Source organism: Danio aesculapii, chromosome 8 (assembly GCF_903798145.1).
Source record: "Danio aesculapii chromosome 8, fDanAes4.1, whole genome shotgun sequence".
NCBI classification, from domain to species: Eukaryota; Metazoa; Chordata; class Actinopteri; order Cypriniformes; family Danionidae; genus Danio; species Danio aesculapii.
Window position 1 is genome coordinate 15,241,465 of NC_079442.1, and position 18,151 is coordinate 15,259,615.

Genomic DNA, 18,151 nt, shown 5'->3' on the forward strand with positions numbered 1-18,151 from the left:
CAGCTGAGTACCAAGCGCCACACACCGGCTCTGGTTTCATGTTCTGGGCCGGGGGTCAGGATCGCTTTCCCCCTGCTAACTGCAGGGGCAGGGGCCACTCCTCACGCCTGACAACAGACAGACGCCCACCTCGGGAGGGGGGAAATACACTTACTCACTCACTCCCCAGAAAAAACAACAGAAGCAGGGAAGCCAGCAGAAGAGATGGATTGGTCTGAGATGGAAACATGTTTGAGGCCTTCGCAGAAATGTTCGACTCCAACGGCAATCTTTTTAGGGGCAAAATATGCAAAAGTCAAGTCTATCTATTCTCCATATGTGACTGGAGTGAGTTGAGCTATCCAGGTCTTACTGCTGAATAAGCAGTTCTTAGGTTCAATGTTTCTTCGAAACACTATTATGTCTGAACAGCATGTTTGTGTTTGTGGTTATGAATCCTGCCAAAAAGGATGGGCATCAGGAGGACTGGTATTAAAAAAGAAGAAGAAGTGTACTATCAAAACAACAGGATTCACAAGGTAAAACAGAATAAAGAGGATGCATTGTTTGACACAAAAACACAGAATGCATAATGGCTCAATATCAATCACCCGGTATTTTAGGTTTTTTTTTACTCTCACTTGGATGTAAACAAAGACACATGAGTCTTCATTAAAATGCCACTATGGAATAAATCATCTCCTTTTATTCGATTTTCAGAAATGCTCCATATTTCATTCCCTCTTCCACTGTTTTTTTTTTACACTAGGAGATCATTTTGCTGCACTTTCGAGTGCTGGAAATTCCCAGGAAGATGTATTGTGGCTCTTTTCAGAGAAATATTAGCACCCAGCCAGGAGAGACATGGAAGTACAGAGGAGAGGGGGAGAGAGAGGAGGAAAAAAAGGCACAGACGATCAGTATCATGCTTTCAGGAATTGTCTTTTTTTTGGTCTCAAGAAAATGCCATCACTGCATGAATAAATAAAAACGCAAGATGAGACCTGGCCTAAGCATGACATCACAAAGACCTCTGTCCAGGTCTTTTCTGAAATATATTTGTTTTAAAATTGTATCAGTTCTATTTTTTTTTTAGTGAAAGGGAATCAAATCATATCTGGGGATAAAATCAGCTTAAGTTTAATTGACAGCATCCATTTAGGAACAAAAAAAACTTTAATTTGATTATTATTGGCAACCATTTTCATACAATTTCATTCATACATTCACAAAGTGCTTATCCCCTAATGAAGGGTAGGGATAGGGGTGGGATTCGAGGGCATGCCTTCTTTTAAAAATTTTCAATGTTCATACAAATGAAATTATATGAACCCACTGCAATCAAAAAATATGCCAGATTAATTGATGGTTCATTTTGCTGTGGCAATCCCTGATAAATCAGAGACTAAGCCGAAGAATAGTGAGCAACTAAAATCATACGAATTCATATGAAATAGTCACATTTCTTAGAAGTCATAAAATAGTTACGTTGTTTCTTGTGACAATGGGCTTGTCCGATTTGTGTCCACTGTAACTGATTCACTGCAAACAATATTTCATTTCTTATTTATTGAATTGCAGTGTTTGCAGTAATCAGTGGTGTAAAGTAACAAAAACTCAAATTACCGTAATTGAGTAGCTATTTTCAGGAATTGTTTTCACAAATGTGCACTTTTACTTTCACTTGAGTAGATTTTTAATGAAGTATCGGTACTTTTGCTCCACTATTTTCCTTCAACCTGTAGGCACTACTTTATTAGTTTTCTTGTCTATAGGGATTGGCTAGTGAGCAATTCCAGCGTTATGGATGTGACTTTGCAGTAAAATCTCAAAACATAAATTGACAGAGGAGGTATATGTTAATATTATATTGAAACATCTGTTTATATTTTTCAAAACCACTAGCCACAGAGTTTTGGGAGCAGAAAAATATCAACCTGTAAACATTTTTCGTATTTTAAATGAAACATGCGTTATGGATGTGACAAAAAAAGTCTGCAAGTTTACAGTATACAACATAGTTTGCAGAAATTCTGTGAATTAAACTGCATAACCCAAAAGAAACAACGCTAATCAAAAGGATAAGAGTTGGATCACTATAGAACAAACATTGATTTTACTTTTTTTCAATTACGAGGAAAAAGCTTCATTATGGATGTGACACCTCTCCGTTATGGATGTGACGGATGTGAAATTGCCACTTGTGTGACTTTGCTAAATCAAATACAATTGTTTGAAAACACTGACAGAGACATTTTTGAGAATTTTTAAAGCACTGTAAAATACAAGCCCACACAAAAAACGCAGAAATGGTTTCCTTTTATTGGCGAAAACTTGGAATTGCTCTAGTAGAGAAGAAGTAGAAGTAGTACTAGAAATAGAATAATCAGTTCTGTGATTGCCATCCAATCAAATCACACATAGAAAGTCGCATTATACAGAACAACCTCAAGACACAAAATCTTTACATGAAAAACCATGAAACTGTCGGATGGCGGATGTCTACTGTATGAAGACTGAAATCACCAAATGACCTTAAACAATCACTAAATGCACTACAGAATGTTACGTTTTCACACACACATTCACAAATTGACACATCAACCTTTTAAAGTGTACTACTCACTACTCTTGAGTACTTTTAAAAGGGCCACTTTTTACTCATACTTTAAGTAATATTTACAACACATACTTTTACTCTACTTGTACTACATTTTTGGGTAAGTAATGGTACTTTTACTTAAGTATAATTTTTCAGTACTCTTTCCACCACTGGAAGTTATCACTATGCTCTTTCTCCATCTTAACTTGCGATGAACCCAGAATATTCCTTTAATTTCTCTGACCATGAAATTAAAACCCATTGTGTTTACACTGCTGCGGCTGTGTATTTAACTCCTCCAAATATTCTGACATTAGATTATTAAAAATGTTTCAACATCTGCAATCCAGTTAGCTGCTTATTCAACTCCCCCCCTGTCTCTCCTTCTTCTTTCATTCCAATCTCCATCACTGTGCCTTCGCCTAACATCCAAATATTTCTACTCTCCACTTTTTGAAGCCACCATGGGTCTTTTGACCTCCAGCACAAATCATTTTAGCTGCTTGCGGGGGGCTCGCAGTCCCATGGAGGTATGGAAATACGATCCCCACCATCTCCTGCTCGCATTTGTTTTCCTTGGTCCAGTCAGCGATGGGCCGATCAGCGGTGATCCCCAACACGACAGAAAATCAGGACTGTGGGTGGGGAGAACAGGAGATCTTGCTGTTTTTTCAGTCTACTTTAACCTGTCTCCTACTGGAGTTCCCCTCAGTCCTGGGAGGGAGATAAGGAATATTCAGACCGCTACTTTGGGATTCAGGATTTCATTCCGGATTTACACACACCGATTAATGACACTGGCGCACAGCATATTTCTTTTTGTTCAAGCTTAAGGTGTCAAAAATTACTTCCACTTACACACATGCGAATACAGGAGGCCGGAAATGCAAGTTTGTGCAAAAAAGCCTCACACTTGGTGTGTTCCAAAGTTCAAGTTCAGTGAACACCAACCTGCAAATATGAATGGTGAAGATTGGCATTTATCAATAGAAGATAGATTGGACATTAACATACTAATTATTATAAATGAGTGAGTGATAATAACGTAGCATTTTACTGGAGCAATATACAATCAGGATAAACATTATAAATGTAATGTTATGTTTTAAAACTGTCTTTAAAATTATATACTTCAAAATGTTGCATAGGAAAGGTTACACTAAACAAAGAAAGGAAAAAAAAACAAAAAAAAAAAAAAAAAAAATATATATATATATATATATATATATATATATATATATATATATATATATATATATATATATATATACATATATAAATAAAGGTTCAAGGGCTGTCACTGGCGCAGTACCTTTTCAGAAGGTACTGATTTGTACCTGAAGAGTCCAGATTGGTACCTCAAAGGTACATTTTAGGTGCATTTGGGTACTGATATGTACCTTCACATCAGTAGATGCTTAGGAAACATGTAGCATAACATACAGTATCATGTATGGGATAACTAAGATGATTTACAAAGTTAAGATTTATGAAGATTGCTGTGATTTTTATCACCAATTTAATCAAAGATTTAATGATTTAGTCTAGATTTAATTATTTTGAGCAGATAATTATAATGAAAGTTAAAAGGATCAATAATTTATATATTGGAAAGAAGAAAATGATAATAATAAAAACATACTAGCATCAATTGTTTTAATGTTAAATTTGTTCTACAAACAGAAAATATACTTACATCAAACATGAGGCTGACTGCAATTTATTTGATTGCACTATCCCTTTAAATGGTAAAAAAATCAATTTCTAGCCTGACTATATTTTTTATATTTCTGCTTAATATAGTTTAGAAGAATTATTCAGATACATTTATGGTACAATGATGCTCTAACTGATACTCCTCTCTTTCCCTTTGTAACGAAAGTGAAGAAATGCCACAATCTGGAATGCGGAGCTTCAGAACTGTGGTCGTGAAGAGGAAGGTAATTGGCTGGTTGTGGTAATCAGATTTGGTTTCAGAGCATCTGATCTGCCATAACAGACTTCCAACTAGTTGAACGAGTAAATAAAGAACTGTGGGAGCTCCAGCTGAAGGCAGATTACCTCTAGCTCCAGGAGGGTCCGACCCGAAGGAAGATTATTCCACGTGAAGGAAAACCGAGCGGGAGCGAAAGACCACAATGCATCCAGCAAGACCCAACAAAAGTCATTTCTTCAAGTGAACCTTGAAATGCTCTCAATATAAGATACACACACAGTGAGGTAGGGTTTATCTATCTAACTATCTATCGATCTATCAATCTATCTATCTATTTATCCATCCATCTATCCATCCATTCATCCATCTATCTATCTTTTGTGATCCTCATTAGAAATAAAGTCATATATATTTGTATACACATTGAGTTAAGTAAATTGTGACAGGATTCCAGTTTTTCTAAATATCTCCTTTTTTTGTTTGTCCCACATAAAAAAAGAAATTCATTTCGATTTGTATCCATCTCAAGTATCCACAAGAAGTTGACTATCTTCATTTTCAAAATATCTTTAGTGTCTCACATAAGAAGAAAACTCATACAGGTTACAAAACAAGTGAATAATGACAAAATTGTCTATTTTGAGTGAACTCGCCTTTAAAGATAAAGAAAACCAACCATAATTGTAATCCTGGACCACAAAACCATTCTTACTTTTTGGGTGGATATTGTATGCGTTAAATTATTCTTTTTTTATGACCAAAAATTATTAGAATATTAAGTAGGCAATATTCCATGAACTTAAGTAACTTCCGTAAATAAATCAATAACTACATTTTTAATTGGTAATGTGTATTGCTAAGCAGTTTACTTTCTTTAAGTGTTCTGCAGTTCTGGACAAGAAGCTTGGCCAGAGGAGAAATGTTCCAACTGAGCCTGGTTTCTCTCAAGGTTTTTTCCTTCACTTTTGTCAATGCTTTCAAAGCAGGCGCACAACATCATAAGATGTTAATATAAGGTTAGATTTAGATAATGATGTCAGGTGACCAAAATTAATAGTCTAGCCAGCATCTAAGGACAACGTTATTTTGACGTCCAATAATGACGTCAAATTACATTGATATTTGGTTGATTTTAGGTTGTGTTGGAAAGTGACCAAAATGCAACGTCTGACAGATGTCATAGTGGAAATGTCCACACAACGTCAATGTTTAACATGATTAGACGTTCATATTTGGTTTATTTTAGGTTGATTTTAGGTTGGACACTGACGGGTTCTAACTTCAACCCGATTTTTATTTCCAAACAAAATCCAACAGACCCATGACGTTGGGGTACGTTGGGGTACAACGTCAATACGATATCATGTTGACATCCTCTGCCTGCAGGGTTGCTTGGTTTGGGACTTGTGGAGCTGCGCATCGATGGATTTGCTCTTCAGTTTTTGGACTTTCAGCAGTGATATTTAAACACACTGAACTGAACTTCAACTCTGAAAACAGTTTCAATTTACTAGAACTTCTATGTTAACATGCCTTGACACAATCTACATTATAAAAGCACTATAGAAATAAACATGAATTGAATTGAATTTACTATAATAGACAACATTAAAGGTGATTTTCTCCATATTTTGAACCATCAGATTCCACATTTTCAGATTGCTGTATCTCAGCAATATCAGATAATCTCAGATCATTTGGATCCTTATCCAGACCAGTTGTAAGCTTATTTATTCATGCATAAATAAAACAAAAAATACACTTATGACTGGTTTTATAGTCCAGGGTTACGATTATTAAATTTGTGCTGAAATAACACCCAAACACTTTCTAATTCCAGACTTTTGTCCACATCAAGAGCTATTGTACTTTATGAAACTGCATTCAGAAGCAGGGTTAAATGGAGGGAGCAAACTGCTTAATGCATGCGTGAGTTTCTGTGCGCTGTCTGCCATCCTGAGCCCCATCAGATCCCACTCATGCTCACTTGGCTGTGAGAGAGGCTTCGGAGGGAGGAAGTGGCAGCGGTGCCATTCCAAAGCACTGTCCCATTCCACCTCATTCTTCCCTCTATTCTCCCTCGGACACAAATAAGAGGATTAGAGCACACAGCTTCCGTCAGTCCCTCCATTCAGGACAATGCGGCAAAGAGCTTAGTAAGATAGCCTTGGATAGCGGAGCAGACCTGTCATTCAAATGGCCTAGTACTTTGGCTGTTGGGAGGCTAATCTCATTAGGATATGAAAAAAAGAAAGAAAGAGAGGGAGAGACGGAGGCTGAAAAGTCCAAGATGAGATTTGACTATCATCCTCATAACTTGCATCTGAGACATGCGCCAAGCTTAAATCTTCTTGTCTATGACAAGACAGTTGAAACACTCTCGCAAGACAACTTAATAGTCCAGGATTATATTGGAGGATGTGGAAGCTTTGAAAGAGGAAGATAATTGTTATATTGCCGGATTACCATGGCTTGTGGGGAAATGTAATAGTATAATATATTTTGATAATAATGAACGTGCACAATATTATAATTGTGGGCGCTTTGAAATACCAGTAAAAATATTTATGTATTAGAATGCCTGTTAAGAATATTCCAATTGCTTAAAGACTTAGTAGACTGTTTAATTGATATTAATGATGATATTAAATTAAATCATTTGCATGTTGTTTGTTAACACTTTACAGTAATGCTCCGTTTGTTACCGTTTCAATGATTTTTAAAAGGAAAAATTGTGTGTAATAGGGCTGCACAATATATCGTTTCACCATCGACATCGCAGGATCTGCAATATCAAACCAGTATTATAATTGACCAATAGCCATATTTTGAAACACTCATGATTTGTGGAGTTATTGCAACGTTTAACCATAAAGATACCAAAACATTTAATATTTATGTGTTTTTTCATTTAATTCCATTTAAAATATTCAGGCATAAGAGATAATATTTCTAACTTAAAGAAAGATTGTATTTTTGGTATATATACCGTGTCTCAAAAAAAAAAAAAAAAAAATATATATATATATATATATATATATATATATATATATCAAGCAATAATATATCATACAAAAATAAGACTGCTTATCGTACTACAGGAATAAGAATGACTAAATTTCGTACAGGAATAACAGCGAAATCTGTGTATTATAATAATCCCTTAATTTACCTTGGTGACGACGTAATGATGGCGCAATGATGACGTATTTATTTTTAGCTGCGTAAGGCTTAAATAAAAATGATGTTTTCGAATAAAGGTAAGAGTTTGATTAAAGGTTTACGAGAACTGAAAGGCTACAGTGCTTCACGTTTTCTTCGTAAATTTCTGACTGAAAACTGGACAAAAGGTGGATTGGATTACTTATCGGTGAAAGTTGATGGCACTGGATCAGTATGTCATGTGGCGGGGTCATCCACCCACTGCCCATACTGTTGACAATATCACCACTGTCGACGACATGGTACTGAGCCAAGAAGAAGCAGATGAAGGTAATGCGGTGATATAAATCAGGTGAGGTGGAAAACACATACATATCTTATAATTTCATCTATTTGCCATCTAATTACAAAATACAATTTAAGTTGGAGGTATTTTGGTGAAATTCTGACAGAATTATCTATGAAATATATATGATGAAGACTATAGAGTGTTATTTTACACTTAATTATTCAATTTGTGTATTATTCTGAATATTGTCACCCTTATCGAACCAATTATAAGGTTCTACCTGACATTTTTGTCAAATTATTAAATGACAACTTATTTACATTGTAGGGTGTTTTTTGTAAGTTGTTTACATTTTAAGACTTTTTATTTACAAAAACAAATGTACACTCAATATCTCAAAATCATTCAGAACGCAGATAGAACCTTATAATTCCAATGTGACGCTATTGCTAGACTTCCAGAAAATCATAAAGCGCTGTATATTTTATTTGTACAGTCTCTTTGCTCTACTGTATTTCTGAATGTTTGTGATTAGTTTATTATATTTTATGAAGATGCGAAATCATCCAAATGTACAGAAAATTATGAATTCTTTCCAAACAGAGCTATTCATTTCATCTGGTGAAATAATATATTCAGTATCGCAATATATATCATACGAAAATAAAATAACGCAATGTTAGTTTTTTTTCCAATATTAATTTAATTAATTTAAGGGTCAATCATTAATATAACTCTATAATTCAATAACTCTTTAACATCAAATTACATAACTGTTTATTTAAGAGAACTGTACACACTTTACAATAAGGGTCCATTAGTTCATGTATTTACTAACTAATAATGTATAATAATTAGCATTTAATAATCACAGTAGTTCAGCATTTATTAATGCCTCATTAAAATACAAAGTTGTGCCTGTTAACGTGAGTTAATTCACTGAGTTAACATGGACTAACAGGAATGAAGGAATGTTTTATTTATTGATGTTAACAAAGATGAATAAATACTGCAATAAATGTATTGCTCTTTATTATTCAAATATTTAACAACTGCTATACCTTCAAGTGTATTTTTAACTAATATTAACAATAACTTCTGTAACAAATTCAGCTATTTTTCACTATTGATGTTTACTAATGTTATTGCAAGTCTTACCTACTGTACTTTATAATTATTTTGTAATTTCATGTTTCCATTGAACATTTAAATAGAAAACAATATTGTTATTATACATGTATGATACTTTACTTTTTTTGCAGCTCATGTCAATATTGTGATAATACTGTATATAATAATTAAATCCTCAACAAAGATCATATGATGTAATATCCCTAATTATGCTGCAGTTGTTTTTGTAGTTATCTTTTTTTGCCATTCAATTTGATTGGTGCATTCGCAAACCCAACAACCTTGTTTTGAAATAAGCCCACTTGCATAATATCTTCATGCGCAGGTAGAATGTGTTAGGTGGGTGTGATAGTGAGCCGTGGCACCACTTTCCACCCCAGTGCCAGTGTTTTCTAGAGTCCCTGTGAAAAGCCTCTGTGTAGGAATAACACTAGAGAGACACTGAAGCTTCATCACCATGTTAAGAAAACTGTAAAACAGAGACCAGAAAACTGCCTACAACAACATAAAAGAGAGGAATTGTGGAAAGATGTATGTATGGTGTTACTTGCACATTGGATCGTATTCATTTATGTGTGCTACTATAAGAGAACCATATGTAAACTGCTTGGTATCTGAATCATACCAACAAACACATATTATATTGTATTTATGGTTGTGTGTTTAATCAACCATGAATGAGTGTCTATGTGAGTGCTCTGGATAATAGTTCTGCAATTATTTAAGGGGCATTATGGTTAAGAAATTGCACACTTAGTTACCCAACTATTTCTAACCAGTGTTTCAAATTACAGATTAGAAATATCTTAATATGTTATTTCACATTATGGAATTCAGAATTAAGAGTGAATGGTAGAATTATAAGGTTATTCTAAGCTATTAATCTACAAATTGTAAATGTGCAGTCGAGACATTACATTTCGGTTTCTGCATTAAATACATTTAACAAAAAATGATTTTACATGCTTAGATTTTAGCATGATGATGCAAGTTGCAATGTAAACTGTTTATTGAATATACATTAGTGTATAAGTGAATTTAAAAATATAAGTTTAATATTTAAAATAATCTTTGCGAATATAAAATGCCAAAATGTGTTTGAATTAATGTTTTATTTTTATTTTAATGTATATAAATATCTATATATAGTTGAACTCAGAATTATTAGCCGCCCTGAATTATTAGCTCTCCTGTTTATTTTTTCCCCAATTTCTGTTTAACAGAGAGAAGATTTTTTCAACACATTTCTACACACAATAGTTTTAATAACTCATTTCTAATAACTGATTTATTTCATCTTTGCCATGACAGTAAATAATATTTGACTCGATATTTTTCAAGACACTTCTATACAGCTTAAAGTGACATTTAAAGGCTTAACTAGGTTAATTAGGTTAACTAGGCAGGATAGGGTAATTAGGCAAGTTATTGTATAATGATTGTTTGTTCTGTAGACTATCGAAAAAAATAGCTTAAAGGGGCTAATAATATTGTCCTTAAAATTGGGTTAAAAAAATTAATAACTGTTTTTATTCTAGCCGAAATAAAACAAATAAGACTTTCTCCAGAAGAAAAAATATTATCAGACATACTGTGAAAATTCCCTTGCTCTGTTAAACATCATTTGGGAAATAATTTTAAAAAAGAAAAAAAATTCAAAGGGGGGCTAATAGTTCTGACTTCAGCTGTATAACATACTTATTCCAACCTAAATAATAAAAAACATGCAAATTTGGTAAAATACTATATTTTAGGATGTTATACTTTCATTATATTTTATTTTGAAGGACAGAAAATATCAACAATGGCAACTAGTTATTCTTTTATTGACTGTATATTAAAAACACAGTTAATCAAGTCACATGCCCAGAGGAAAAAAATAGACTGAAAACATTTGCTTTTTTGATGCTTGAAACTACCCTTTCTTTTTGTCTTTTGCCAGCGAATAAAAGGATTTGAATATGGATCTAATATAAAAAATACATCAAACTTTAAAGAATGTGATATAAATGTATTCATAATTGGTCAAATTAGATTAATAATTCTGTTCGAGTATAAACCCTTCGCGCTTCAAAAATCGTTAAGTGTGCCAAGAGAAAATCAACAAAACCTTTTCAGTTTATGGAGGTCAATTCAAGTAATAGAAATCTAGAGTATGAGACAACATTTTCATAATATCACATTCACATATATAAAGTGGTTCGAGATATATTAGCTCTTGCAAGTACTGTATTTATAATAGCAAAATAAATACCCTTTCAAATTGGCTCTAGCTGGCACATTAAACATACAGACATACACACTTCCAATGGTTAAATACTATCACAGCTGTGGAGAACATACAGTAACACATCTAAAAGAGCACAGACTAAATAATCTATTCCATGAATGAATTTAAAAGCGAAACCCAGCCATCGAAGTCTCCCCTCTGCAGCAGAAAAAAAACATCCCGTTAGGTCAAAGCGTTAAACGTCTGGTAGTGGGGGGTTTGTGGCACTAGTCTTGAGATGACAGATGATTGCATCATTTTAATGCTGCCAGCAGAGGCAGGGCTAATGTTGACACAAAACCTAATACTTCCTTGCAGAGGAACAGGCTGGCTCAGACTCGGCCTCATCCCAGAGCACAGCGCTTCGAGGCCCTTCAACACGCCAAGCAAAAAAAAAAAAAAAAAACCTGAACGCAGCACCATTACTGCCTTTCCTCATACCTTCAAAGAAGCACAGCTCTCGATTATTGCATTTTCAACAAAATATTCCAAAACAAATCTGATTTACGGCTTTGAAACAATGATAGCATAAGGCGTTCTGGGTGTATTGGGAGGGTGTACGGCGCCAGTCATGTAGAAAACACACTGCCAGGACCAAAATCCACTCATGTCAGCGGGAATGCGGCATCCCGCTCGCAAAGCAGAGCTAATTAAAAAACAACACATCGCAGGAGGATGCCCCCACGGTGCTAAAATAGAACTATCAGCACACCGGGGGATCATCCACAACTTCCTACTTCAAGCAAATTATCCCTGGACCAAGACTAACAACAGACTTGAGCCACGTTTCCCTGACACTAAAGGCCAGAGGGGAACATCCCAACTCTCAGCATTCCAGTAATGCAATTATGAACACTTCTTCTGTTAAATAACACTGTAAAATTGCACTGCAGCAGTTGTGGCATCTATCTAAATGATCTATCAATCTATGTATTGGCACACACACTGAGTGCACAGAAATTCTACATTGATTAGGAACATAATACTGATTTTGGTATTAAAATGCTAAAAAAAAAAAAAAAAAGATAAATCAATTAATAATAATAATAATAATAATAATAATAATAATAATAATAAGAAGAAAGAAGAAGAAGAAGAAGAAGAAGAAATAAAATATGCAAAATACAAAGACATGTTCTCTCTCACACACAGACATTTGTCACAAATTATTCACACTATCATGACATCCTTTACAGAGAAAAATACATGTTTATTATAACAATTCCATTTAAGTATGTAGCAAAGATTTTAGAACTAAATTAAAAACAAGTGTTTATATCATTAATATAGCCTAAATATTAATAAACAACATATTAATATTTAAAAATATACATTAATGCAAAAATATTCTAACATTTATTTTTCAGTCCAGCTTTCCTCAATTTAAATGTTGATTTTCCAATAATAAACTACAAATTAATTTTATTATAATATTAAAACAATAGAATATTATATATAATACATTTATTATATAATTATATTTAAAAAAAACTATGTTTAGAGAATGGATAACTTAAATTATCTGTTGCAGTAAAGTGAAAGAAAGAAAGAAAGAAAGAAAGTAAGAAAGAAAGAAAGAAAGAAAGAAAGAAAGAAAGAAAGAAAGAAAGAAAGAAAGAAAGAAAGAAAGAAAGTGTAGGCTGTATCCACTATAGCAGAGATTCAACTCAAATGAATAACAATTCTGGGTAATCTGCAATACTGCAGTAAAGATTCCCACTAATAGTTTGAAAACACAATTATATTTCCATAACCTGTGTCTTTAATTGGCACTAACGCAAAGGTCTGCTCAGCCATTTAAAGAACATTATATGCAGATCGTAATTCCAGAGCTAATCCTCTAATAACGAAAGCCTGTTATTCCAAGTTACTCTTGAGCTACAAGCGGGGTGAAATTTCCGCGCCAAAACAAGCTATAAATTCCCGCCGGTAAGCTTGTGCTGTAAATAGCTGACAGAGAGGTGTGAATATGAGCGTTTGCCCAATGTCGTGATTTACGGGTCTAATGATTATAGGGCATGAATCAATTGATGCTAGCATGTCATTAGGCGGAGTTTCAGAAACGGCTAAAGTCTTCAACTTGAAGCCACGGGCGATTTGCGGGGTTGACAAGTACAACCTTAAATGTATGCCATAAAAGTCAGAAAGGTGCCAATTACATCTACTAAGTGGCCCGTCGTTGTGAAATAAATAAACAAATATTATTGCTAGCTACCTGTGTAGCACGGGTAGACCCCCATAGCAGAGGAGCAGCAAAATACGAAAGTGCTCTTTGAAATGACAGACATTGTGACTTGAGGAAGAAAAGGAGACTAGGAAAATGTGATTTAGGTACAAGAAAATAACATTTGCCTGGCATTCACGGAAACATCACAGAGGTGAAATTAATCTACATGCAAAAGGAAAAAATCTTTCCCAATAACAGGTAAACACAAACAGTCATTAAATATGGTAGTCTAAACATAATACCACATTGATAGAAAAACTCCGTTGACGTGTTTGGCCTGTCTCAGTCGTCCCCAGGGTAATGGAATATAAGACCAGAGCTATGAAATTAATTTTGTTAACACTAACTCTTTACTGTCAAGGAAAGAGCTGGCGACTATTAAAGTCGGGCTGTAGACGTGGCCCTTTAATTGTTGCTTGGTGTCGGATAGGGACCTCCCAGTTATCGCTATCAAAGCGGCAGCGATATTTCAAAACCCCTGACACAAAGGCTATAGCAAAAGCAGTAACATACATGTGGAGAAGACATGCAACATAAGGCGCCCTGCGGTCCTCTCACAGCTTCAGGACCGGGTGAATATCAACACAGCACCCACCCACTGTGCACACTAACCTATCACATACCATGACTGCATGAATTTTTAAAGAAACGAAGAATAAGGAGTCAGATTCGAGAAGACTTTAATTAGTATTAGGCTACGCTTGATTTTTACAAAGACGTTGTTTTATATGCATAGCATTTTAGCGTTTGGACATTCATGGGGATGCTAAATTAATTCAAAAACATATACAACAATTAAACAACAGAAATGGCCACTGATGCGTAAAACAATAACAGTAATAATAGCTATATGCCTAAATGAGCTTAAATATTATCACTGAATTCATTATGTAATTTTGAGATTATTGAATGAGATTGATTAAAAAGACTGCTATAGTGTTTTTATTTGCGAGGAGACAAAAATACATTCAAATTGTATTTTAAATTTAAATTATTTCTTCACGACTAATGTGCGAATATAAGTAAAAAGAAGATGGAGTAATTGAGTTGACCTTGTGTTAAACAACCGTAGGCCTACTGTACAAATAAGGCGATCAAATAGGTTAATATGCAATAATGTACTGCTACAGGTGATCAAATAATTATTCCGTCCTCGAATCATCAGTTCGATCGAATAAACGACCCAATTAAATTAAATAAATGAATTATGATTGCAACTGCATAGCAGAACATCACAACAAAGCTCACATGGAAAATCAGATTGACGCCTTTCGGATTACAAATAAAAAGAAGAGTATAATGCATAAACGCAATGTAAATTCATTTTGGTTATAGCCTGAATAAGTAGGCCTGTAATTCCAGAACAAACGCATTTAAGGTTAGATACAGCGCACTTATGCGACTCAATTGTAAAAAACACAGTTGTTGACATGTTCAACAAAATCATACTAACAATGCTAAGTATTTATTTAAACTTTACCCAAGGTAATTCTGTGAGTATTTGTGGTGCGTAAAACGAAAACTGTGTCACTTTCTTTCTTGATCACACTTGAATAATAAAATATTTTTTCCATTAGAAGCAATTAACCTGCGTCCGTGTTACACCAATAATATCGCTTAAATAATCCATGCTCTTACTGTTGGTAGTCATATTTGCAGTAAAGTTTCCTCTCCCGGAAGTAGCAGCTGGTGGTGAGCGGTTGTTGACACACGGCGCATTGCAAACACTCCTCGTGCCATGAAGACTCGTTGACGCGCATCAGAAAGCGGTCGGATATCGGCCGCTGGCACCCCTCACACACCGCCTGGTGATGGCACTCCGTCCCTGGAGGGTAAATGCATCATTTTAATAAAATAAATATTTGACACAAATGGGTAATATAATTACAAATGTGTACAAAAAACTAAAACAAATGTGTTTGCAATATAAGTCTGCATACTAGATACTCATAAACTAATATGACATTGTGGAAAAAAGGCGTCCGAATAATAGGCTATTTCGTGTGATATTAATTGTTTATTATTTCTTCTTCTTCTTCTTCTTCTTCTTCTTCTTCTTCTTCTTATTATTATTATTATTATTATTATTATTATTATTTCTACATACGCAGAAAAATTTAAATGTTGCACAATATATCTGACAAAACTAAATTGACATAATTAGCCTATGCTTAGCCTAAATATCTGGCAATTTAATTATTGCAATTGTATTTATGTACCCTTCAAGAACACATGTAAACAAAACATCCAGTCCAAAAAACACATGGAGAAAAAAGAAAAGCTATTATATCTAATTGTGCAGATGCTCTTGTTATTTTGTTTTTATTTTATTTTTTTGTTGACCTATTTTTTATTTCTGTTCATCTACCATTCAAACGTTACAGTTATTAACTGTATAACATAATAAGATGTAATGGTGCAGCTGTGTGAATGAGAAATACGTGCAGGTTATATCTATAAAAAAGACAACATAGGAGCATGGAAATAATTGCGTTGCGCAGTAAATATAAGACAAATAATTTTATACGCAAGTCGTGTATTGGGATTATGTTCTATGGGAAATAGTTTTGATTATTCAACAGATGAATGCGGCCGGCCGGTAAAATGCATGACACATGCGGGTGCATCCCAGCCGACTGCATGGCCCGACTGCTACAGTTCCAGCTGTACCTCTCGTATCTTTCTTGACAGGAACAGCATTATAAAATCCTCACAAATTACTTTAGTATTTGCGAGCACTAGCAGGGTTGCCTTTAAAGACAAAAACTGCAAATGCTGAAGGACTTACCGAGCATAACTCCAAGTGTTGCTTGTCCCGACCGCAGCGGATGGTCTTCGATTTTTATACCGTCTAACATCTTTAAATATTCCCACAGTTACCTGCAAGGAAGCGCCGTCCTAGAGACCCGGGACCTGTTGTAATATCCACAACAACACATTTGTCAGAGTTGTCCACTCTTCAAATCCCAAAACTATTGCTCACAACATCAGTTGATATCACAGAAATCTCAATCTATACGGCTTTGCAGCTAAAATGGCCAGCTCAAGAAAACTTTTCATTGCAGTTGTTACTAGCTAGATTACAATTTGTTCTTGATCACAGCCTGGCAAAGACGCACAACAATTCATAACTATAAAACTGAAAACACGCACTAAATCACCTGTTAATTAACGTCCGAGACGTATTCTCCACGAAGCGCAAAGTTAGTTTTTTTTTTTTATTCCGGCTGTTGTCACGAGCTGCAAAGGAAGATCCTCCTTTTCCTACACCGTGCACAAGTCGTCTCAACCCGCAGAAGTTTTTAGGAAATTAGTAAAATCCACGAAAACCTAAAGGAGATGTCTAAACGTTAACTCTTAAATTAGTGCGCCATTCGGCTCCCTGCAGCTTGAGAAAGCTCAAAACTGAGATAGGCTTCAGAGAAAGCACCCTCCCCTTTTGGTCGCGTCACTTTGCAGACTATTGACTGACATAGGGATGCTATTGGTGCGCCAGTGTTCGTGCACTCTGCCGACTGGAACTAAATGCGTTCCGCCTCCAAAATCGCATTGCCTCCTAAACTAGAGGCGCACAAGGATGGTAAACAACGTTACGAAAATTGTGGTGAAACAAACGAGTCTAAAAACGCAGACTAATTCAGAGAAAAGCTTGGCCTAAAGAAGAAAGAAAGAAAGAAAGAAAGAAAGAAAGAAAGAAAGAAAGAAAGAAAGAAAGAAAGAAAGAAAGAAAGAAAGAAAGAAAGAAAGAAAGAAAGATTCTAACATGTTGTTCTAACATAAGAAATTAAAAATATTCTAGAGTATTCACTGAATTTTAAATAAATGCATTTTCAATTTTGCTACATAATAATAATAATAATAATAATAATAATAATAATAATAGGTTTATAGACAAATTCGCATTTCACATAGACAATACTTGATTTGCTTATTAATTAACAGTGTCTACCAATTTATTGAAATAGCAAAAAAGTAAACTCAGCAAATGTAGTTTATCTGTAAACAAAACATCCACAATGTTATTATTATTATTATTATTATTATTATTATTATTATTATTATTATTATTATCATCATTATTATTATCATTATTATTATTATTGTTGTCATTATTATTATTATTATTATTATTATTATTATTATTATTATTATTATTATTATTATAAAACTAGCCTATTTTTTCTAACTTATTGTTTAACTTTATTATTTTATAATAATAATTATTATTATATTATTATATTTAATATTATGTTATTGCATTACTTCCATAAATTATTTTTATAGCAGCATTAATTATCCCACACTTTGCACTGTAGTGTTTACATTAACTATGATTACATTAATACAGATCAAAACACGTCAGTTAGTAATGAATGGCACCAAGTAATTACGTGTTATCTCCTCTTTTGTTATTAATTGTAACACCGTCAAATTTGTTACATGCGCATTGTAATGTAAAACGTTATTGTTGTTTTTATAAATAGATTGTGTCACTTCAAACCCTGAAGCGCATGCTTCTCTTTGGGTTTTTCTCCGACTGTTCGAGGCCCATCTCC

General features: G+C 34.2%; 1 protein-coding gene across 1 annotated transcript in view; it reads right to left on the reverse strand.

The window, feature by feature from the left end:
- lmx1bb (LIM homeobox transcription factor 1, beta b) overlaps positions 1-17,016 on the reverse strand; it is a 124,703-nt gene extending 107,687 nt beyond the window's left edge. Inside the window, exons 1-3 of the mRNA XM_056463274.1 lie at positions 16,757-17,016; positions 16,384-16,508; positions 15,234-15,420 (exon numbers count right to left, since the gene is read on the reverse strand). Of these exons, the coding sequence (XP_056319249.1) occupies positions 15,234-15,420; positions 16,384-16,453 (257 nt within the window). The 5' untranslated portion in view covers positions 16,454-16,508; positions 16,757-17,016. The remainder of the gene's footprint in view (positions 1-15,233; positions 15,421-16,383; positions 16,509-16,756) is intronic.
- Between the last annotated feature and the right edge of the window lie 1,135 nt (positions 17,017-18,151).